Below are 26,070 nucleotides of genomic sequence, written 5' to 3' on the forward strand. Positions count from 1 at the left end.
AGAGTTCAAGCAGGGCTGTCAGTAGCAATGAGATAAAGAAGGTTGGGTAGTGTTTGGTTAAAATGGGATTAAGTAGGTTTTTAACATTGGTTTAGGATTGAGAAGCTTCTCTACATATATTATATATAGTTTCCAGGCCCAGAGCAATACAGTTTTCAACACACAGTACACGCTCAGCCGTTTCATTCTGATGGTAGAAATTTATCCCAGCATTGACCGGATGACCAAAATAACAAATTACATTTAAATATGCACCGAATGATTCCATATAATGGGAATAAAGTTGGCATGCAGCACAAGCCACCTAATAATATTTGGCAGATTTACTTTAGTTTTGGGTTAGATTCCTGAAAGATCTGAAAAGTTCATTGGACTATCAGAATCTACAATACATTGAAGCAAGGACACAGTGCTACTGCGAGTCACAATGAGGTCCTTTAAGCGGCATTTCTGTATAATTCCTTTATTTTGTTTTTTTTTCAAGATGATTTTCTTTTACTAACGATGGAGAATGTTCTTTTTAAAACAGCAAAAACACATGCTATGAAGGTACAAGGTAATATAAAAAAAAATAAAAATGAAATTATAATTTTTTGCAGACCTAGCATAGTGTGTGAATTCTGGCTACATGACTCCAGTTCATAATTGGTCTCGAGATCTGCGCTTTAAAAAACAATCTTTCTCAAGCAGATATTATTTTTGCTTGTTTCTAGCTGGATATATTTCCTAAAATATGAACATATAACATAAACATAGCCTCATGGCCTAATTTAAACCACCGTAACCCTGACCAGGCAGGTGCTGGACCACAGCAGGGTCACGTTAATGAACATGATCTTTGTTTGTCCTACAAGCTTCATGCTTCAGTACACATCGCAGGAAATTCACAAAATAGGCGCCTTTTATGGCAGGCTTTCTAAAAAAAAAAAAATAAATTATAAAAAAATAAATAATAACCCAAACAAACAAAAATTACCATGTGTCCTATTTGTATCTGTGTTTGCATTCATTTAGAACACATTGACTGTTCAATATGAATAATCAATGTATTTATATTCGGTTAGTACACACACATCACATACACACAGTATTTTAGCAACCTTTTAACCACGCAGTACTCCCAGTGATACTGTACATGGTAATCATTACAGTAAGTGGATTAAAAAGCCCTAGGAGAATAAGCCATTAGGACATTTTTATGCTTGTGTTTTTTAATGTTTGTTCATTGCAGCTTTGTGTTCGTTGACTCTCCTTCTGTGTGTCTTTGACTGTTGTTTAGACTTCTAGCTTGTAGATTTATCATTTTAATAGCTTCAGTAGGTGGAGGTAAATATAATGAGGGTTCTCCAAGGCCAATTCAAACTCTTTTTGGAAGTTGTGATGCATCATAGATGGAAGATAGAGTTGATTTTCAGGATTACGTGGTTCTGGAGCTGATTGTTGCTCAGCAGAACATGGGCAGTGTGTGACTGAGATGATTGTGAACGCGTAGGACGAAGAAGAAGACGTGGGTCGGGTCAAGTAAAATGTTCTTAATCTTTCCATGTACGCGAATGTGGTGGGAAAACACTGCAGCAAGTCAGTGGGGTTTCATGAAGAATGGGGCCATTCTGCTAGTTACACAGATATTCTGGCAAACTGTTTTATCCCACGCTATTTTAGCTGGCGTGCACTGACTTGCTTTCTCTTTTTGGTTTAGTGCTTTTCCTTTTCCTATAAGGCACTTTATTTAACTCAAAGCTGTGACCAACTGAAAATAAATTTGCTCTACTTGACTTGCCAGTAGCAACATTTGATCTGATTCAAGAAAGCTTACACGGAATGCAAGTCTTCATCTTCAGTATGCAAACAGATGGGAAGGTTTGAAAATGGAAAAGAGTGTATTATTGTCATAATGCAAAAGATTTAAGGTGGAATTTTGTCACAAAACAAAGCGAAGTCTAGAGATGCCAGGTTTCAGCTTCAGATGCTCTGCCCACTCTGCCTATAAGTCATGTGATATTGTTTGGCCACAATCTTCAGGATCCCAGGTTACAATTTGATCCCCAGTTCTGTATGCATGCACTGCCAGACACCGGATTCTGATGAAAAAATAAATAAATTTAAAACAAAAAACAGTGACAATTAGCTTTTGATGCAAGATACTCACTGGATTGGAAGAAGTTCACAACATCCTATCTTCAAAAGAGTTTCATTGGAAACATTTAGTAGTGAGTAAATGTAGTTGGCTGTTTGTCAGTCAAAGGGCCTGTGAAAATAAGCTTTAAAATAAAGGGAACCCTAGATGTATCTCTAGATACTTCTAAGAGGTGCTGTCGCTTGGCAACCTGAGCTATTGTGTTGCTTTTTTTTCTTCCTTAGAATTGCTCTTTGGTAACAGTGTCGTGTTATTTGTCTCTCTCTTCCCCCCACATCTACAGACAGATGATGGATTTTAAAGAAAAGAAAAACAACTTAGTTAGTGTCTCACTGTTGGTCCTTCATGAGCCACAAGTACAGTTTCAGTGTGCCTTGGCATAGATTCTGCAAGTCCCTGGAACTGTGCTGGAGGAATAAACACTATTCTTCCAAAAGATATTCACTTGGTGTTTTGATGATGGTGGTGGAGAGTGTTGTCTAACACATCAACTGTTCAGTTGATTCTTTAGTTTCATTACATCCTGACTATCATCACTATTCTGTCATATTTTTACGTGACTGTGGCAACTACGGTTTGAAATGAATTTAGGACAATAGCTGTTACAGATTTTTCCTACTTATCTTTAGATGATTATGGAAGCATCATAACTTGGGTTTGTAATGAGTGGTTTATGCACTGCATCTCTTCTCTTCTGGACTTCTGGATTGTTCTTGCTGACATTCTGATCATGTCCTGCATTGACATTCTTGGTCACCTAAAGAACAGTTTTTCCTTACATCTCACATAATGCACCAGCATCATGGTCACCGATTGTGTGCTTTTGACCACAAATTTCCAACCTTCCGCATGGACTTGAATGCAGATGTCATTTCAGTCATTGAATCACTAGCCAGTTTAACAGTCTTTGTGACTCAAGCTCCTGCAATCCATGTCTGGAACGTGTTTTTTCCACTCATTTGCTCTGAGATTTTCTTTGATTTGTCATCTGTTTATCTTGCAGTTGTTTCTGGTCAATTGATCTTTGCACAAGATACATGTAAATGCAAATATATATGTAAGCATTTGTAGATATTTAGGCTTTGTAGTTTCTTTGAGTTTTGGAAATTTACAATAGAAATCAAACTTCCTGTTCTTATGTTTTGTGGCTTCAGCACTAGGTGGTGGAGGCATTGTGGTTTTGGGTTGTCTGTGTGTCCATCTGTCTAAGATTCTCGTAAACACGAGAGGTCAGATGTCTAAAATACTTTTTATTCATTACATTTATTCACTTAGCAGATGCTTTTATCCAAAGCGACTAACAAATGAGAAAAGTACTAGCAAAGCGATATATCTAGCAGAGAACAATACAAGTAGTGCTCAACAGCTTCAATAGCTTTCTTCGTGTATGAAGTATATTTTAAGGGTTTTTCATTTTTACAAATTAGTAATAAGAAAGTCTGGACTTGATGGCGGCAAAGGAATCCCCCATCACTGCCCTTGGCATCACGTTTTACTTGTTTCTTAGTGAAATTCTTCAGATGGGCAGAGAAGTGTCAATGTAGGTATTTCTTTTTCAGAATACAGATCATTGACTTTGAACACAACATAGATCCATCCCTTATTCATGAACAGCCTCTCAACACAGCCAAATCTATTCTTTAACAAACGGTGGTGATTTGCACATCATCTGGTAAATCACTCCATATCTTCTAAGCCTCAGGCTAGTGGAAGTGGAGCTGATGGAAAACTGCTTTCCTGCCAAGGGTCAATATATGATCTGTGACATTTGATGGTTGATAAATGGCTGAGCAGACCTTTTACTCAGTGGGGAGAAGACATTCTTTTCACACGACTCTGAGGAACTGCATGGATGATGCTTTCTTCTCAGAGTAAGATCTGTCTCTGAACACTGTCACTGCCAGAACTCACCTGTTTCCGGCTGTGGAGTTCTCACTGACCCTGAACCGCATTCCTGGGAGTAGAACCCTTCCTTATGGGAGGTGACTAGCTAATTGAGGGTATGGCTACTGTTTGCCTGACTGTCCCATGTATTCTTCTTGAAAGCTTTCATTTGTGCACCGGCACGTCTCAAAATCAGATGCATTGCCATTTTGTGCGAGATAAATGGACCTATAGGGAATGCAGGGTTGATTTCATACTATGTTCCATACAACAGATGTCCTTAAATAAATTAAGATAGAACAAAGAAACTGAAAAGATATTATATCAGGCCAAACTGAACTGTAATCATCTTAAGGAATTAGTAAATTATCAGTGCAACTGTTATACATGAAACAGATAACAAATGTTGTATTCGTCAGATGTTCATGTCACCCCAAAATTCAATGCAGAATCAGGTTCTTACTGTAGCTCTATTATTATTCCTTCCATATGTGACCGGCAAAAAAAAAAAAAAAAAAAACTTTATCAAAAAGAAACCCAGAATTTTTCCTTTTTGTTTAATTGTCCAAATGTGTGGGATTGGCATAAGCCTACTCGCATGGTTTTGTTTTCAGCTCGACCTGCATTGCACTGACTTTTAATTACCCCTGAGTATAGAGAGGCAGCGCCAATATACTGGACCTTGTAGGATTGTAGTTGGTGGATCATCAGTATTCATGTGTAGAGATGGAGTGAGAAGTTTCCTGTCTGCCTGTTTTTCCTGCTATTCTTTGTTACATTGTCTGATTCATCTGGTCCTTTTTCTATAGTTTACATCCATTATTTCAGTTATAAACTAGCATTTGGAGCTTTAAAAACATTTAATGTTTTTATTTATTTATTTGTCATTAGTAAATATTTAAATAAAGAGAAAGCTATACTAAGCCATTTTAATAGATACTCCTCCTCATTCATGCAGTTATTCAATCAGCCAATCATGTCATACAGATACAGGTCAAGAGCTTCAGTTAATGTTCACTTTAAACATCAGAATGGGAAACAAATGTGATCTCATTGACTTTGAACGTGGCATAGATGTTGGTGCCAGATGGGCTTGTTTGAGTGTTTAAGTAACTGCTGATCATTTTCATGCGCAACACTCTCTAGAGTTTACACAGCATGGTGCAATAAAACCCAATAAATAAACTCTGAGTAGGTGCCAGTTCTGTGGGCAGAAACACCTTGTTGATGAGAGAGGTCAGAGGAGAATGGCCAGACTAGTTCGAGTTGACAGAAAGGCTACAGTAACTGTAATAACCTTGATTTACACCTATAATGAGCAGAACAGGATCTCAGAACACACAAAACGTCCAACCTTGATCTAGATGCGCTGCAACAACAGAGGACCTCATCGGGTTCCAGGAGGCTACAATAGGCAGTGAGAAGATTACAAAAGCATCACTTGATATTTTTCCAATCTTCAATCCAATTCTCCAGCGTCCAGTTTTGGAAAGCCTGTGCCCCACTGTAGCCTCAATTATTATTTTTTTTCTTGGGTAGGGTGTGCTTTTGCTCTCAGAACAGCCTCATTTCTTTTTGGCATGTCTTTTTCCTATTTGGCACATTTCCACAAGGGTTTGTGGAATTCATTTGTGGTATGTTGACAAGATTTCATCACATAATTGCTGCAGATTTTTTTCTCCCATTCTGCTACATGCCAGAGATTCTCTGTTGGAGTCAGACTGGGGAGGGCACTGAAGGTTTGGGCACCCTACAAGGCTGTCCCCTGGTCAGCTCTCTCTGGAGCTGTATCAGGCATGTCCCACTGGACAGAGACCTTAGACCCACTGGAGAGATTATATCTCACTTTTGGCTTGGGAGTGCCTGGGGATCTCCCAGGATGAGCTGGAATCTGTGGCTGGGGATAGAGACTGACCTTCTCAGGAAAATGAATCAATATTGGGATGAATTAATGAATGTTATAGTTAAAGTTAACAAATGCAGGTGGGCTCTCTTATTAACTTGCATGCTAAAAAGGTAGATTAATAAGAGATGAGATGACCGCAATACTCTCTCCTGCTCAAATGAACATATTAATGCACAGTCACCTGGAGTGGAAATCATCTGTACACCAGAGACATCCCAAAAATTCAAATTTCTCTGGTTGTGGACATGAGAGACCACTTTGGCAAGGGGAAGCAGGTGGCTCAGAATTAGAATTAAAGTACAGACATCAAAACCAAGTGGGCAAACCATACCCAACCTGTGTTAAAGAGAAAAAAAAAAAACTGCTGGATTAACAGGAATGTTTTTCCATTAGTAAGAGGTGAATGGCAAAAGGCCTAAAAAGATTCTGATATGGATGATGGTTTTGCCAGCACATTTAAATGTCAGGCTTGGATATGATGGTGGCATTTGCCGAGAGTAAGATCTTTTAACTGTGAATCAAAGTTTGCTATGAGCCAATCCAATAATCCTATTTAAAGCCTTTAATAAGGATAATTAGCCATGCTGATGCCTGTAGCGTCGTAATTGGGATAAGTCTAAATGACAGGCTATGCAGCTTGCGAACATGCTGTGTCAAACTGCTTTTTATCTCACAGCCTCGTAAGAGAAATGAAATAAATCAAGACGGATAACAGTGAGGAACATCTTATGGGTGCCCCCTTCTAGTAAAAGCTTTTATGTGGCAGTGCTCTAGCAGTGTGAATGTTGCATGCCCCAGGCCTTTGATGTCTACCATTTTCACTTGTCATTTATCATTGCGTTTTACCGTTTCATCGTTAACACTGAGCTTGGCTGTTATTTAGTGTGTGGGAACGCATTCCTTTCTGGGAAGGAAGATCGTCAGACTCATAAATATGGAGTGCTTCACTGCTTTATGCAAAAACATATGGTGAGAGGGAAAGACAGAGAGATATAATAAAAGGAAATATGTGTGTACTGGGCTGTGGTTTGGTGTAAGCTTGGCGTGAAACTGTTACAGCTGAGAGGCAGGGCAAGACAGAAAGAGCGGCTTGAGAGGGAGATGGGATCATCTGGAATCTATGAACTGTGGCTTATTAAAGTCTGTGACCATCCAATCCAGTTTATGAAGTAAAACTTGCTCTCAAATCTATCCTCATATTGCCAACATTGCATATTTTAGTGTTACTGAGTTTTGCATGGTAGCAGTTTGAACTTTAATACATATTGAATAACCATGAAAATTATACATTATGATTGGAGGAAAATCCAATCCAAGGTATACAACCTGATAACATCTACGTTTCTCATATTAGTTTCTCTTGCATTTGTATATATATGAAACCCATGGATTTTAAAATTAAGCCTGATTTATATAGGGTAAGCTACATTTTACAGACACCATTGAAAGACGAATTGCTTGATCTGAATATAACAGCAGTTGGACTCTTCTTTCATTAACTTAGTGAAAGCAGCTGTACATGCAAGATAAGTTGTGTAAGATGAAACTAGGAACGTGCTGGAGGTTAATTGAACCTGCAGTTGTTATAATCTTAATGATGTTTTACCACCCAACTGAGGAGCTTCCTATTTGTTTGATCATTCCATGACCAAAATGAAAACATTTTTGTCTAGCTCACCTTGTGAAAAATTACAAGCACAGTACCTGTACGTGGCATTTTTCATTACATATCGAGACCATTGGTGAATTTCTGTAAAATAACATTTAATAATAAATTAATAAGCCATTTAATTTTGCTGAATAAAGGCTGTATTATATGTGAAGAAAGTTCAAACTTGATAATACAATTTCTACCACATTTATAGGAATTATTGTAACTGTATACGATCTCAATTTAACTGAAGAGATTTACAAAGGCTTGGATGAAGATGATTATTTGCAAGCTCCAATTTCTAATGGTACTGCTCCCTGGGATGTTGCAGCTGAATCATTTGTGTTATGAGTTATATCCTCAAGCACTCTCACATCCCACCCTTATCATTAAATTTGTTGACCAGTCACAGTGAGAGAAACACCACCATTTTAGCATTGTTCTTTTGAAGTGTTTGCAGACTGGCTGGTCAGTGATAAGCCGTAGGATGAAGCTGATTTGGGACCTATTTAATCTGTTCACTTCGCTGTCTAGATAATAGGAGTTTTCTTTTTAATTTCAATAAGAGATGGCATCTCTGTAAGAGGGAAGAGCGTAATCTGTACCTTGAAGTGGGATAAAGCATTTATATATTTATTTTCGTTTCCTCTTCAGCCCTTTTCCCTCGTTTGGAAGTGGATAAAATCTCATTGCTCTTTCTTGGCACCGGATCAAACAATGTTTCTTTTCCGAAATTCATTTGGGATTCTGGCTATTGGCTTTTGCAAAGCACTAAGGCCAGGAGACATCTGTTTTACTGAATTCCTAATGGCTCTGTGTCACCCTTGTCAGAGGAGCTGCTGGGAAACTTGTCTTGTGCTGTAACATTTGCCTACAAGATGCCTGTATTTAGTGGGGTGCTCCAAAAATGGATTAAGCTCAAGTTTGTGCCAATACTCTTTCAAGTTTCTACAGACTGGAGCAGTTGCTCTTCTAGGATTGCCCTGTATTTGCTCATTCCTCAGTTGGGACAGTTTCCCAGTCCCTGCTGTTGAAACATATCTCTGTGACATGATGCTACCACCACCATGCTTCACTGTGGGGATGGTATCTCATGGTCATGAGCAATCTTGGGTTTCGGCCAAATACAGCAAGGTTAAACATTTCATCAATTCAGAGAACCTTTTCCACATTTTTGCTGAATTTCCAACATGGGATTTCATGTTTTTTTTTTTTTCTAGTTTTTTTTTTCTCTTTAACAATAGCTTTCTAACTTTCAGGTTTGTGGCATGTCCAGGCTATGGTTGTCCTGTGAATATTATTAAAAAATAGAAATAATATGGCATAACCATGACTCTGCCTAGTGAAAGCCTCTTGGTTGCTCTCTGACTAATGACCTAATATGTCACTGACCCCTCAAGGCAGTCACGCTTGTGCTATATTCTTTCCATTTTTAAATAATGTATTTAATGGTGTTTCATGGGATGTTTAGATTTTGGGATATTTTACAACCAAACCCTGATTGATACTTTTCTAGACCTTTGACCTGTACTTGTTTTGATAGGTCCTTGGTGACTTCCAGGAACTGGTGTATTTATATTGATACCAAGTGACTCTTTAATTGCACACTCCATTAACCTAATTATATGACTTATGATGCAACTGTTTGCACCAGAACTAATTGGTCTTATTTTTATTTATTTATTTATTTATTTAACAAATTTTCTTTAATGTTATGGGCTTTAAAATTATATATATTTTTATTGTAGATTCATGACATATAATCTACAAAATGTGTAATATATTTGTAAATTAATTTATAGCAAATATATTACACAAAGGGTTGCATTTTTTTAGTTTGTGCAATCTACTATTTAACATACAAAACCTGTAAACAAAAACATACAAAAAATGTTAGTAGGTTTGTAAAATTAAAAGGCATTTGATTCGATTAGGGAATCCCTTATCTCTCAAATTGCAAGTGAGGAGCAGCTCTTTTAAGTCAGAACTCTTTTAGCTACTGTTTGCATATTACTTCGTTCCATTAAAAAAAAAAAAAAAAGTAGTATTTTAGTGCTGGAGTGCAACTTAACAATATTTTTCTCCATCATGTATTCAGAAATTCTTTAAAAATAAATAAATAATATATTTAATTACCCTTCTTACTGAATAATTCACTCATATTGTGTACTGATTTGTTGCCTCTGCCAAAAATTAGCCTGTCACTAAATTTGTGCCAGTTTATCAGCTACAACAGCTTTTCCTCACTGTTGAAACAGCAAAGGTAATGAATGCTAATCTGACTTTCTGAGCTGGTAGTGAGGAAGAAAAATTATATTAATTTGTATTGTGGGAGACATCTGAGGCATATTTTCTGTAATTAAAGCTGGGTTGCATAATTGAAATACCTGCAATTTGTCATGGTATCGGGAAATTACATGCCATGATGTGAGCCGTTTCTTCATTCGGCAGAATTTGTTGTTATAGACTTTTCCTCCCTTCTGCCACCTCTTCATATCCATTAGTTTAATGAATGCTATCCAATTTAGTCTCTGCCATGAACATGGCAGTAATGTTGTTCTTTGCACTCTGTAGAACATGCTGCGCTCTCATTAAAATAAATGGTAGTAATCAAAGTGTGTGACGATTAACGGATCGCATAGTTTTCTTCTCCGGTCATCTCGCGTTTAGCTGGTGATATGTTCTCCAGGGGTGCTATAATGGTCTCCAAACTCCAGGCATGGCAGACCCTGAGGGATACACTAATAACACATTAAACCGTAAACAATGCCAAGGCCATCTCGCATGACCTGCTGGGGTTTCGAGTTTAAGCTTTACATAAATACTGGTGAAGTCAATCAAGTGCGTATTTGGATCCTAATCGAATTAGAGAGACAAGATGTTTGCCTGATGGCTAATTTAGGCAGCTTTAGACCTGGTTAGGAGCCTAAATTACTCACAGAATCACTCCAGCAGGAAAACTTTGTCTCGAGTAGGATGTAATGATATACCATGTTAAGGAATGCTAACTTTTCTGTGTCAGAAAGGTAATGTTATAGCGTAACCTCTGACTGTTAAAAAGCAGCAGCTCCTTCTATAAATGTTAAATTAACTCATCCTCACAGAAAACATCACCATATCAAATTACACAATTTTTTTCACTGTGTATGTGGCGCGTCCATCATGCAAGCCCCTTTATATGTTGCTACTATACAAGCCATTACATACTAAGAGAGCATTAATATAAACCTGTGACTTTGTAAGGAGATCATGAGTTTAAATCCTTATGATGCCGCAGTTCTCTGTGTCCAGGAGTCCAAGAGAACAAAATCCATGCTCTCTGAGTGGGAGGGGTGATATTATTCTCTCAACACTAGCCAATCGTGAGCGTCTCTGAGGTCATGCATATTGAAGGGGCGGACAACGATTCATGGTGCAGCATAATCAACAGTCTCGGAGGAACCCTTCACCCTTCCCAGATTTTAAGATATTATATTATGTATGTATATAGAAAATATTTTATTTTATAGCCTGGCTTAAAAATATTCTAGAAGTTTCACTAATGACTGTTAATGTTTTTTTTTTTTTTTTTAATGATATAGTTTCAAGCAGTTCTTGATTCTAACAGCTGTATTTATTGGCAGTAGCTCCTGGGTGTCTTTCCTGCCTGCTTATTTTCCCCTCCCTTTCCGTCTGTTGTCTCCGAGCTGTATGTCCTATCACTGTCGGCCACGGGGCACAGCCAGCTCTCCTGAGTTATGTCGGAGTGTGCCTCGTTGTGTTGGGAAAAGAACCAGCTCTGCTCCATCGAAAAGCAATTTATAGCCGTAGATTTCACCAGACTTTTTTTGCCATGAGAATTTCTTTTGAAACACAAATCTGAGCGAACTTTCCATACCAACAAAGTCATTTAAGTACATCGGCTTTTAACAAATCTTTTCAAACCAGGTTTTGTACAGTAATAGTAATATATTCACTGGATTCTTTTACACAGCCCGTGATGAGTTTAAATCAGAATTTGATCGTCTATTAAGTCAACACTGAGTAGTAGAGTGTATAGAAAATATTTTTGATATATAAGACATTCCTTTCATATGCATATTACTGTTTATTAAATTACATTACATATAGTGATAAGCCATCTCACGTACACCTTTCCAAGTACTTATAATAGTTTTTAAATGTTTCCAGTGTTCCAAAGAAACGTATTAAACTTGATCAGTGTTTTCAGAAAAGCAAAACTTCCATGCTTTTTTTTGCAGACTGAGCAAACCTTTAGACAAAATGCCCTCTATAAAATCAAAGTTTGTGTGTCAGTAAATAATTCTGTGTACATAGTTTTATAGAAAGATATAAAACACGTTTACCATGAAAATAATTTGCAGAAGTGCTGTGTGTGTGTACTCCCTTTGATGAGGAGCTCCTGCCCTTCCGTTTCATTACGACTGCAAACCAAAGTTCGCAAGTTACGTGCGTATTGATTTCTATTGTGCTTTTGAAACTTTGCCATCTTAAACAGTGTTCTTCTGATGGAAATATTTAGTTTTAATCATATTTTAATCATGTTTTTAGTTATTATTCGCTAAAGCCTAGACTTACACACTGACCGTTTTATTAGGAACACCTGCACATTCATGCAGTTATCCAATCAGCCAATCTTGTGGCAGCAGCACAGTGCGTAATCATGCAGATACAGGTCAAGAGCTTCAGTTAATGTTCACAGTAAGCATCAGAATGGGGAGAAAATGGGATCTCTGTGACTTTGAGTGGGATGGTTATTGGTGCCAGATAGGGTGGTGTGAGTATTATTGCTGATCGCATGGGATTTTCACACGCAACAGTCTCTGGAGTTTATACAGAATAGTGCGAAAAACAAAACAAAACAAAAAACATCCAGTGAGTGGAAATGCCATGTTGATGAAAGAGGTCAGAGAAAAATGGGCAGACCGGATTGAGATCGTCTCCTTTAGTGAACAGTGGGATTAGTTCAACAAACAGACTTCATATAAAAACCATAATGAACTTCCCTTTACTTTCACACTATCCGTTGTTACCCTTCTGAGTCTGGTTCCTCTCAGGGTTTCTTCCTCATATCACCTTAGGGAGTTTTTCCTTGCCACTGTCACCACTGGCTTGCTCATTAGGGATAAATTCACACCTGTGTTTATATATGTTTCTGTAAAGCTGCTTTGAGACAATGTCCATTGTTAAAAGCGCTATACAAATAAAATTGAATTGAATTGAATTGACAGGAAGGCTATGGTAACTCAAATATAACAATTCTTTCCATCTGTGGTGAGCAGAAAAACAACTCGGAACAAACAACATGTCGTACCTTGAGGCGGATGAATTACAACAGCAGTACTCCACATCAGGATCCACTCCTATCAACCAAGAACAGGAATCTGAGGCTACAGTGGGTGCAAGCTCACCAAAACCGGACAGCTAAAGCCTGGATAACAGCACGAATGACGCGATAATTGCACAAGTGAGCAGATGTTTGTAATAAAGTGGTCAGCGACTGTATTTGATGGGAAAACTTAAGCACATTTTAGCCGAAAAAAATGTAAACAGTTAGTCAGTGAAAACTGCAAATCATTTCTTAAGTGAAACAAAGGATTCCTTTACAAATGCTGATTAACATTATGGGCCTACTTTAGAATTTCTTTGTTTTCTTTGGTGGATTAAAGAAAATTCTGTAGTGCCTGACACTTTCAAATGGCTGCAGCGCCGTCATAAAGAAACGGGCCCTTTTAGTAACATTACTCTAATGAGCACATTTAATTATGCTTAAAAGTAAACTCATTTCAGTGACGTAGTTTTCCCTTGAGGATAAAACGTATCACAAAATAACACCACTAAAGGCAAACAGGATGCTCATGTTAACAAACAAATAAGAAGTATGACAGCACATTTTTCCACGTTACAAAGGGTTAGCATATGTACGCTGAGAGGAGAAGAGTGGTCTGGAGGCCAGCTAGCTGAGCATGTGACCAGAATGGTGAATGCAGCCAGCACATTCAATTCAATTCAATACAATTTTATTTGTACAGCATTTTTTTACAATAGACATTGTCTCAAAGCAGCTTTACAGAAATATATTAACACGGTATACATATATTAAAAGTGCGAATTTATCCCAATTGAGCAAGCCAGTGGCGACAGTGGCGAGGAAAAACTCCCAAAGATGTTAAGAGGAAGAAACCTTGAGAGGAACCAGACTCAGAAGGGAAGCCATCCTCATCTGGGTAACAACAGATAGTGTGAAAAAGTTAATTATGGTTTTATATGAAGTCTGTTTGGCCTTAGAAGCAGCCGTAGTCCCAGCAATCTGGAATTGGAGTAGATGAGAGCTCCATCCAGAGGTAGGACATCCAAAACGGATCAGGCAGGACCGGAGAGCAGAAAGGATCAGGATCTCTAGTATCTCCATAAAATCGTGTGTGGCTCGACAGAAGGAGAGAGGGAGAGAAAAGATTATTAGGACTGTGCTTAGCGTAACAGAAAGTCTAGTCAGGGTAGGCTTGAGTAAACAAATATGTTTTAAGCCTAGACTTAAACACTGAGACTGTGTCTGAGTCCTGAACACTAATTGGAAGACTGTTCCATAACTCTGGGGCTTTATAAGAGAAAAATCTTCCCCCTGCTGTAGCCTTCACTATTCGAGGTACAGTCAAATAGCCTGCACCTTTTGATCTAAGTAGGTGTGGCGGATCATAGAAAACCAAAAGGTCGCTTAGATACTGTGGCGCGAGACCATTCAGTGCTTTATAGGTCAATAAAAGTATTTTATAATTAATGCGTGATTTCACTGGGAGCCAATGCAGTGTGGATAATAAAGGGGTGATGTGGTCGTATCTTCTCGTTCTAGTAAGGACTCTAGCAGCTGCATTCTGGACTAACCGGAGCTTGTTTATGCACCTACTGGAACATCCAGACAGTAAGGCATTACAGTAATCTAGTCAAGAGGTGATGAAAGCATGAACTAATATTTCTACATCATGTTGTTACAATATATTATAATATATCTTAGAAATATTTCTGAGATGAAAGAAGGCTATCCTAGTAATATTATCTACATGAGCATCAAATGACAGACTGGAGTCAATAATCACACTGTGTATCATCAGTATAACAGTGGAAGCTAATTCCATGTTTACGAATAATTTGACCTAGAGGTAGCATATATAAAGTAAAAAGCAGTGGGCCTAAAACAGAACCCTGTGGAACACCAAATTTAACCTCGTTATGCGTGGAGAAGTCTCCATTTACATCTACGAACTGATAACGATTGGTCAAATAAGACCTGAGCCAGGAGAGGTCTGTTCCCTTAATGCCAACAACACTTTCTAATCTATCAACATAGCGAACAACATTCATAATTATTTTGTATAATCCATATTTTCAAAGCGGCTGTACAAAAAAAGGGTGGGAAAACATTTTACCTTTTGGCTGGTTCTGACATTTTTCTCTGCTTTATTGTTGAGGAAAATGTCATAGCATTTCATGATATACTTTTAGCAGAACGTTAAATTATTATGTTTCGTTTTTGTCATGGGGAAAAAGGTCATTGTTGAATATTTTTCATCAACAGGATAAACACTGATTTTGTATTGCGTTTTTTTTTTTCTCTCTCTCTCACTATGAAATCCAGCATTTCATAATCTTCCTTTCTTTCTATAGATAAATGATGTTAATTGAGGGCACATGGCCTTGGGGTTTTGTACACACTTTTAATGCTGTGAAGGTTAGAGGACTGGGTATTGACTGGCTTTATTCTTTGTAATAAAACACAGCCTTTTGTGTTCAGTGCTTGCAGTTTTTATAGTGGTTAATTTTTTTTTTTATCGTGTTGTCTGATCATTTGTAGATTGTACTGAACACTTGAACTCAGACTGAATTCTGTAAATTTTTTTTCTTGTTTATTTGGGTTCCCTGATGTTGGTGTAGCGAGTATCTTTACCTTACACACACTTTTCTTTGCACTTATAGGCTGCTGTTGTATATTATGACTTTAAATCCGACATTTGAATGGATTTCTATGCAGTTTATGCTTTACATACAAACGTCTCGCTGGTGTGGGTTTAAATGTTGATTACAGTGGAAACGTATCTGTTCTGCGTGACCTTATCCTTCAGTGTAAAACGGTTTGTAGTAGGAATAGAGTGTTTTATCAGGATGGGCTGGATTACTAGAAGCTTTTCCGTCAGTACATTGTCGTCCTGTCAAAGACATGTAAAAGTGTCCTTGGTATTGCAGGTACATCACACTTAGCATGTTTTTTCATCTCCTGAGAAAGCTTCTCAATAGAACCTGAAGCTTAAGTTGTGCTAAAGTTGCCGTTTAGGTCCTGTTTGGGGTGGTGAGGTCTTCCACGCGCATATCCTTTACCTTTATCGCCTGACAGCTGACAACTTTATTTTTGTTTTTCTTCTCTCAGGTGTGACAGCACACTGACACACACAGTGACCCTGTAGACATGCACATACACACCATCACCGTCTTGTTTATTGCTTGTGCCTCCCTTCTTCTTTTTCGAGCACATCTCTCTTTTAATAAGATCTTGTAAACGAGGACAGAATCACTCTGCCATTGTAAACACACTTTTCACAGTGGGGGTATATACTTTCAATAGTCTTTAGCTGAGAATGAAGTCAAGTGCTATTTAAAATAAAAGCAATCAGTTAATGTATCTTAATGAATGAATGCTCTTTGACACATGTGCGCTTGCATCCTTGTTTTGTGTAAGTGTTGCAAAATAATGCACGAATGCTGCTTTATTTATTATGAATTGTATGTTTAAGGTCATCAGTGAAATTTGACATATGACCAAATTATTACAGTGTAAAAGTAGAAGTGCATCTGTAACATTTTAAAAAGTAATACATTAAAACTCTTCTAGAATATTACCTGTTAATATTACCTGCTAATATGAACAAATATGATGATCATAGACTATGTCTATACATTAAAAAGAAAAACACTGATATATAAACCAGATAACGTCTCAGCTACACCTTGCCATAAGTTTCTCATTATCACCCTGGTCAAATGAATTTGTTTATATGTGGCATGGGCATGACTGGTTTTTATCACATCACCACGTGTTTCGTTCAGCTATCAGTGCGACTGGGATGTTCAGGGCATCTGTGTGCTTTTCTCTCGATTGTTGTCAGTATTGTTAAAGGTGATTAGCTCTGTCTTTCTCCTCTGTCCACTTGTTTTGCTTCCTCTGGTCTTTTTGTCATGCAGCCTAATTGCTTGACGTTGGGGGTGTCTTTGTTGCCATGGAGACTACTATAACATCCTTTATTAGGCATCAAGGCTTCAGGTTATGGCTGGCCGATGCCATTACCATAAAGTGCTTTTCTAAAATGACCCATAATATTTTGCTAATAAGGCACAAATTTTATCATTGTACTTATTTAATCATCCTCATCATTGTCATCATTAATAAATCCATAGTATTCCATTAATAGATTGTGTGTGTGTGTTTGTGTGTGTGTGTGGTGCTCATTTCATTCACACAGTTTCCTTTAGTACAGCTTGGCCTTGGAGATCTATTTCTCATACCCTCTAAATCAGATCCAGGTTGTCCATAAAATCGTCAGTGTTCCTTATTGATGTCAATCCTTATTAGCATTGCCATAACCCCTGAGTGCAGGCCTCTCCATAACAAGCTCTCTGAGGAGAATGAGGACTGCTTGTTCTCCTCTCTGTTTTTCTCTGTGGATAGATGTGCTTATATGGAAGCCACTGATTGTCGCTAACGTCAGAACCCAGATACCACAATGGAACACTATGATGCTGGATCATTAGCAAGATCTTGCTAGAAGGTTGCTGTCAGATTGGTTTGCTTGGCCAGAATGACCTCCCTGGCGCCAGTTTACCCTGCGCTTTCGCGGAGGTAAAGTGCCTCTTCAAAGCAGCGGAAACCGAATTAGTCTCTCAAAATGGCGTCTATGCATTAGATTGAAACCCTGAAAAGAGCCATGTTTCTTTACTTAATGGAGAAACAATGGCTTTTTCACTGGACTTTTACCACAGTTATATAAGAGGATCAACTGTGAGGTACTTTCTAGAGTTTTTGTTCAGCACATTTAAAATATCATTTGAGACAGAAATGGAAAATGATGAGCAGTGTGGTTGGAGATTGGAGCGCCGAGTGGTCTGCCTTTTCGCAAAGCATGAGCCCTAAATTCAATTGTCCTCCTTGAAATGGGACTATCCAGATCAGTGAACTGAAGCTTATAACATGATCTGTACTTTGAGGGAAGCCGATCATGCTCCTTCTAATTCTTGTAATGTGCAATTTACTGCCATTGAAACATTTTAAAATATATTTCATGCAGAGGCAAGCAGGTTTTCAGATATACAGTCTCCTCGAAAAGTATTGGAACAACAAGGCCGATTCTTTTGTTTTTGCTATGCACTGAAAGTTTGAGATCAAAAGATGAATGAGATGATATATTAGAATTTCAGCTTTCATTTCCTGATATGTACATCGAGATGTGTTAAACAACTTGGAACATGGAACCTTTTGTTTGAACCCACCCAAGTGATCAAAAATATGGGATAGTGATAAAAAAAAAATAATGGAACACCTGACACAAAAATATTTGACTGTTCCATTTTGCCCAGGTGTGCCCTGTTAGATTGACTTTTTAAACAATTAATAGCTTTCTATACCTACTTTTGGTTTGAGTCTTGGGTTTCACCTGTGAAGACTGCATTTGTTGTTAAAAAGGATAAACCAAAATGAAGATGAGTGAGCTGTCTATGGGAGAAAAGCAAGCCATTTTGAAGCTGAGAAAAGAGGAAAAATCGGGCATAGCCAATACAACAATTTGGAATGTCCTGAAAAAGAAAGAAACCACTGGTGCTCTTAACAACCAGACATTGAACAGGTCGGCCAAGAACAATAACAACAGTAGATGAGAGAAATATTGTGAGAGCTGTGAAGAAAAACCCAAAAACAACAGTCAGTGACATCAACAACAGCCTCCACAGGGCAGGGGTGAATGTATCCCAATCCACCATTTGAAGAAGACCAAGAGATACATCGAATCTAATTTGGAGGAACTTCAACATGCAGCGAAACATTGACCCAACACAACAAAGGGAGAAAGTGGAAGATTTTTGACTGGCCAAGTCAATCAGCAAACCTTAACCCAATTGAGCATGCATTTCACCTCCTGAAGAGGAGACTGAAAAAATATCTTGTTTTGAATATATTCAAATGTTTTAGGTGTATAGCAAGGACAGTTGGCCTTGCTGTTCCAATACTTTCAGAGGGAGCTGTATTTGTTAAGCATAATTCATATTTATGTCAAAAGAATACTTTGTTTCAAACCAGTAAGTTATATGTATGAGATACACCAGGGTTGATTATAGAGCTTGAATGTGGACTTAGCTTCCTCTAAAACTGGGATTATGAATTTTGATAAACACAAGGCTCACATGAGTGAGTGCAACATTTATTTCAGATGTTAATGGAGTCAAACAGATGAATTAGAATTTGTTTTTACTAACACACCTCATTAGAAGTGTCTAATTCTTGTGCATCCTTATGGGCATTTTTGTCTTTTTCATTTATATATATATATATATATATATATATATATATATATATATATATATATATATATATATATATATATATATATTTGAATCATTTTGTCTGTGTTAATGCAAACAGCATGAATTTAGCAAAAGGTGTGCATTTTTTATTGTAATTTTAATATTTTACCCTCATTTGCTTTCATAAATCTATTTTAAACTATGTACACAAAATACTTACACTCAGCACCTTAAGGGCAAAAATGTCCCCATTGAAACCCATTCAAACTGCAATATTTAAGCCCTGTGACGTTTAAGCGTAAAATCATGCATTCTGTGTTAGGCTTAGGCTTTTATTTTGTTGACAAGGTTTCAAAACATTGAATTATTTTTTTTTTTAAACAATTTCTGAAATGTGTAGTATTTTCTCCGGTTTAGTCTGTGGGGAAAATCATGCTTTTCCTGATTCTGCTGTATTATAGAGCGCTGCAGACCAGCTGAATAGATGATGCAGCTATAATTACGTGGGTGTGTTTGTATTGAAAATTTTACACGTGTGTACAGTTTGAAAGAAAGAAATGATATTGTACTGGAAATCACAAATCGCACCCCATGTATATGAGTCAGAGTAGATGACTGAGTTTTGAAGATGTTTGCATTATGTAAAGAAACCGGCGTTTAAAAGATTAAAATTCTGAAAAAGAATGAATGTTTGATAATTGTGATCAGAACTGATGCTGGGGAAAAAAAAAATCTAAATCAGTGAAAGTGGAAATAAATATTTATATATAATATTTCTATGACAGTTTTTTTACATGGACATTTTTGTCCTTTATGGACCTGAATGGTAGTTTTTTTTTTTTTTTTTTCTGTGACACGGCATAAAAAAATATGAATGCATCAAAATGAATGTTGTTGTTAATCATTGACATATCAAAGACTGTATTAATCAGAGATTAAAAATTCTGCTTAGCATTTAGTACATGGAAAATAATGACTATTCATCTTTTTTTCATAAAAAAGCATCTATGGCATTATGTAAATAAACCAGCGTTTAAAGAGTTACTGTTCTGAAAATGAATAAGTGTTTGGTAATTATGATAAGAACTGATGCTGGTTTAAAAAAAAAAAAAAGGAAAAAATAATAATATATTATATTTCTGACTGTGTTTGGACATGGACATTTTTTGTCCTCTATGGACCTATGTGTGACTTTTTTTTTATTGACGTAAGGGTTAAAGGGAATTGCAACTGTGATCGCCGCTGCTTTTCTCCAGTGTGCTTCTGCTCTACCCTGGACCTGAGAAAAACTGGTGAACATGTGAGAGAAATGAACATGGGCACAGCTTATGCTTCTCCTTTGAAGCCTCTGCATTGCTCAGCTCAGCTTTTTAGCTTTTAATCAGAGTAGATTCAGAAAAATCTGCCCAGTGGTTACTTTTAATCAACAGGGTTTGAGTTGGTTAACATCACTTATTTTTGTGGTGTGGGACTTTAACTTACCGTTGCTGTCTGTTTGTGTGAAGCTGAAATAAAGCTTGACTTCGCACTGTCATGGTCTTTATATACATTGTAAGCCTTTTAAGACATGCACTCTTATTTGGCCCTATTCTTTCTCATGTGCTTTCTTTCAGATGTGTGGAAATCATTGCCAAAGAGGGAAGAAGTCTCAAAGAGCTGTACTTGGTTTCCTGCAAGATTACAGACTATGGTAAGCATGACAGATCGTTGTCTAATCAGCCATCATTAAATGCCCTATTAAATGCACATATGCCACATGACTTAACCCACACTGGCTCTTTTACTTCCTTAGACATATATTTTGTTTTGAACTGCCTAGCAAGCAATGTAGTGTGTGTGTGTGTGTGTGTGTGTGTGTGTGTGTGTGTGTGCGTGTCCATCTGTCATGGAGAAAGCCAAGTTTTGTGTTCATACTTTAATTGCTTAGTGCTCTAGTTAACCTGCTGCTAATTAGCTTTAGTGATGCTTAATTAAACTGGTTATGAAACAAAATAATGTTTCTCTTTAATGAAGGAAGATTCATTTATTGGAAAAATGCAGAAGAAAAAATGGCAAAAGCTCAAGTTGGTATTTTGCAGTTTCAGAGAAATTATCCCTGCCATCTCAGGATTCTATGCAGTTAGAGTTTTTGTGCGCTTGTGCTTTCTCAATGGTGTAGTGCTGTTTTGATGATTAATGTTGGTTCTGCGTAAACATGTACAGCTGTATATTGCTAGGCACCAGTAAATCAAAAACTCGTCATGTGACAAGCCACGTCTGTGCCTGGAATAACCGGTGATCTCCATTTCATATGATAATTGCATGCTGCTTTCTAGCAGTGACTAACCAGCTTCCTTCTGCTTTAGCCCAGCACTATTGTCTAGTGATCCAGTTAACAAAAATCACATCGCCCCAAAGCGATTGCAGCCATTTTAATTTCACCTTCAAGTTGTCATAAGGGTATTCACCCTGTGAAATCTCACTGTAAAGACTACAGTGTCATCATACAGAGTAGTACTGAGTAGACATGTTTTCAACACACGTGCTGATGTTTCAATATTGACGGGAGTGTCTCGTTAAAGTTGTGTATGGAAATGTTCTGAAAAGCGCAGAGGGCTTGTGTCTGTCCTGAAGTAATGGAAACACACGGTTGTTTTTTATTGGCATGTACGTGCAGAAAGCTCTCATTGCTGTTTCTCTTGTCTGCTCACTTTAGGCAGGCCCTGCCCATTAAAGCTGAGGAGAACTCGGGCAAACAAAGACAGATAGACTGAAATGTTTTTGGTAAAAGTAGAAAGTCATAAATATGTAGGCTTGAATATATAGCTGCTAGTCGTTGCTGATTTATGGTACATTTTATTTTTACTTTGGCTGCAATACTTATATTTTTACTTCACTTACTTTACGGTGGAATGAGGGCATTTGTAGGCTTTGGGTACATGCCGGAGCGTTTAATGATTAATGACCACATCCCCCACTGCTGTATTTACTCTCCTGTCTGTTCTGTATGCACATGACCAGTGGCAAGCCCCATGAAAGGACTATTAAGAAGCTGTATGTGTTTACAAACAGTACAGTTGTGTCATTTGTAAGCACGGCAACATACACAAGCTTTTTTTTTTTTTTTTGTGAGGACAGAACTGATAAGTAATGGGCTATATGTAATCTGGATTACATAATCTAATAAATAAAATCATGTACTTGTAATGCGAGTAAAGTAAATCTGAAAAAAATATGTAGCTCAAATAATAAACCCTCAAATAATTTATCATCGCGGCAGCAATTATTATTTTAGTTTATGTGCCTGGTAGTTAAATTAGTCTTATACTACAGCACTCTGGAATTCTCTAAGCTAATTGGTCGGTTTTTCTCCAAGATTATAGTTTTGGCTTCAATTCCAATCTAAGGTTAATGCGCTTCTGATTTCTCATAGTAAGAGCTCATTTTCAGTGACTTTCTTTTTTTTACATGACTAAAGATAGTACTAACCAGATTTTTAAAAAAAATGTTTTATTTAATAAAGAAAAACATGTTGATGCGGTGAAGCTTCCTTTAAGGACATGTTTGTTTAACAATTATGGAAGGAGTCTCTAGTGTCAGCACTTTGTAACAGGCAGCCAATGATGTTCCATTCAGTGTTCCACCATGGGAAAGTACAGAGGATATTGTGCTTCACAAACTACATTTTTCCTGCCTTAAGGGAAAGTGAGAGAATGATTGTTTGATAGCTGTTACAATACAAGTGATTAACTAACTTTTTTTTTTTTTTTTTTTTTTTTTTTTTTTTTTTTTAGTTTACTTTGTATTTAACTACCCATTTATCTATCTCATGGTAGTGAAAGGTTATAGGATAGCATGCAGATATTCACATACTGAATGTGCACTGGTCAGGTTCCTGGTGGATCCTGGAGGAGATGGATGGGGTGTCAGTCCATCGTATACTCATTCACACCTAGGGCCAATTTACCATAACCACGTTGCCTAGCTGAATGTTTTTTTTATAGGTCAGGGGAACCATAGAACCCAGAGGAAATCCACATGAACACTGGCTGAACATGTGAAACTTCACACAGAAAGTAACCTGAGCTCAGGATTGAACTGGAGACTTTGAAGCTGACCTTGAGGCGGCAGTGCTCCCCACTGCATCACATATTTACATGCGTGTTTTTTTTTTGGTTTTTTTTGACATTACATTACAGCATTTGGCAGACGCCCTTGTCCAGAGCAACTTAGTTATCTCATTTATACAACTGAGCAGTTGAGGGTTAAGGGCCTTGCTCAAGGGCCCAATAGTGGCAGCTTGACAGTGCTGGGATTTGAACTCATGACCTTCCGATCAGAAATTAACCGTTAAGCTACCAATTCCCTACCTCTTTTAACGGTTCCTAAAGAGTTCTTTAGACAGGTAGGAATTTTTAGACTGGGACCCTATCTGAAAGGGAGATCCTCTGTTCCAGAGGGACACATCAATAGGACACCTGTCTATCACACACTCTCATTGCAGATTTAGTTCTCCCTTTGATGGTATAATAACCTCCACTCTTCTGGGAAGGCTTTCCACTAGGTTTTGGATCGTGGCCTTATTGAGATTTAGTGAGATCAGGCACTGATTTCGGGAGAAGAGGCCTGGGGTGCTGGGCTTCGCTTTGTGCAAAGAGGCATCGTCATGCTGGAACATGTTTTAATTCCACTGAAGGGAAATTGTAATCCTACAGCATATCAAGACGTTCTGTACAATTGTGTGCTTCCAAATTTGTTGCAATAGTTTAGGGAAGATCCACATATGGGTGTAATGTTCAGGTGTCCACAAACCTTTAGCCGTAGAGCGTATATGTACAAGTAGTTCTGCACTCTCAAGAAGCTTCTGGTTCGTTGTCCTTAAGGTGACTTTACAGTTTTTTCCCCCCAAGTGTGCACTTATGAGTTTATTCATTGGATATTATATTTAGCACAGGGGATGGTGCACAGGTCGTAGCTCTTAACCGTATCATCTTTGGAACATACTGTCCTCAAGAAGATGCTGGTTCATACTCAGTGTTATAAAAGACCTTCATAACAAAATCCAACGCTATAAATGGGTGAAATTCCTCGCATCTCCCTTGAGTAGCTCAGATACCTGACCTAATGTATTTTCAGCCCACTTAAGGTAATTATATATAAGTACCACGCTAATGTGTAGATTCGCTCCAGGGCCTCATAGCCATTTGTTTTATCTCAGCAGAACTAATCCTGACTATAATCGCTTCAGTCCACCATCGACCCCTGCATCCGAGACTGCCGCAAGCCCAGAGTTCCGCATCTTGATGAATGGCCACTAGATCAAAACAGTACACTAACGACATCCTGGAATGTATATTAAATACCTCTTAGTTTAGCCTTTTGACCACTTATGCAAGATTAATCGGGGATACCTGATATAGGCTTTTAAGAACCCCCATTTATTCTTACTGGGCTTAAACTTTTGTTAAACAATACACCTCCTTTGAAGGCATAGCAAATATGTCTTTTTCCTTTTTTTGAGTGATTCTTGAACTTCCTGCACTGCTTTGATGAACTAATTAACAGAAATGCAATTTTACATCTGCATTTTTTTCTTTCTCCTTGAACCAATATAGACTTATTTCTATATTGTTTTTTTTTAAAACAAATTAATGTTTTTCTTCTATTTTTTCTGTATCACATTTTCTAGATCTTTTGCTTCTTTCTTGAAAAGTGTGAGATTAACGTGAACATTTCTGCTATTGTGTACAGTTGAGCCATTGAACAGCTTGCTTATAGATTGGCCATGAAATGTACTAATTTCACCGACATTTTTCAAATAAATAGACAGAAGTAACACCCCTGCTGGCAAGTTGCAGTTATAAATGTTTATTTAAAGGTGGTGAGGTGGTATGTATACTGACAACACGCTCAAAATTCCCCAACGTTGGCTGGATTTACAGTTTACACCAATGTAACACGCCATCCTTCACAGGACTTTGACCATTAGGCTCCAAAGGTTTGAATATTTTCTTTTCCTATTTCATCCGCTGAGTTCCCACGAAAGAGACTGCGAGCTTAGCCGAGCTGCTGCTCTCTTTTGCGGTCTACTGCTAGACGTGAAGCTCTCAGTAAGTATTCATGAGTCTCAAGTGACTTCAAGTGAGTCTGAGCTGTTTTCCATAAGCCCCTTATGTGGATCTGCAGTGCAACCTGTCTGAGATGAGCTGAAAAAGTGCGGTGTATCAAGCTCACAGTGACGAGGCGGGATGAATTGCACTGACCTTGAGATAACAGTTATTGGGAGAACAATGATTCATCTGTGGGTGATACTACATGCAGATTGTTCTGCCAGACTCTGATTTGTTAGTGATATTCCATTTAGCCTGTGATGTGGATATAATCAATATGCAGATCACACTTCTGTCCTGGAACCTGAGAGGCTTAAATTGTTTTCCCAGTGCTAGATAGAGTATAAAAAAAATAGAGTATAAAACTCCGTTTTTTCAGTGGAAAGTAAAACATACTCCTTACATAAAACCAGTGCATTGTCTACATATCACATAATTATGCATTTTTCCCCTCAGTATTTGAATGAACCATTTGGTATTGCATGACATAATGCAGATCACTGTTACACATTTGACTATTCCCTGTTCCTTCAAATGATGGTGGATTACAGAAAGGCGTCTCTCTGCACTCCCTGCGTGCCTAATGCACTGGTGCTCAGCTAGGGTTAAATAACCAATTTTCATGGTGCATTCTATTGTGTTCCAGCATATGCTGAAGCAGATCCATTTACATGGCACCGTACGCCTCACATCAGCATCGCACTTAGTTTCAGGTCCAGGCCAATTCTGCTCTTTGTTCTCCCCTGAGAAGGCGAAGCTGGTTTCCTGTGCTCCTTATAGATCTCTTCCCCTCCATTAGAACCAGCTTCAGGAGGATAACAAGAGAGGACGGCAAACTATGGCA

The 26,070-nt window shown here is 37.8% G+C and overlaps 1 protein-coding gene across 2 annotated transcripts in view; it reads left to right on the forward strand.

Moving 5' to 3' along the window:
* Positions 1–26,070, forward strand: part of fbxl17 (F-box and leucine-rich repeat protein 17) — a 262,999-nt gene that overhangs the window by 166,127 nt on the left and 70,802 nt on the right. For both annotated transcript variants that reach the window (XM_017467835.3, XM_017467834.3), the window contains exon 8: positions 20,751–20,827. In XM_017467835.3, coding sequence (XP_017323324.1) covers positions 20,751–20,827 — 77 coding nt within the window. The remainder of the gene's footprint in view (positions 1–20,750; positions 20,828–26,070) is intronic.

The sequence above is a fragment of the Ictalurus punctatus genome, chromosome 5 (assembly GCF_001660625.3).
Source record: "Ictalurus punctatus breed USDA103 chromosome 5, Coco_2.0, whole genome shotgun sequence".
NCBI classification, from domain to species: Eukaryota; Metazoa; Chordata; class Actinopteri; order Siluriformes; family Ictaluridae; genus Ictalurus; species Ictalurus punctatus.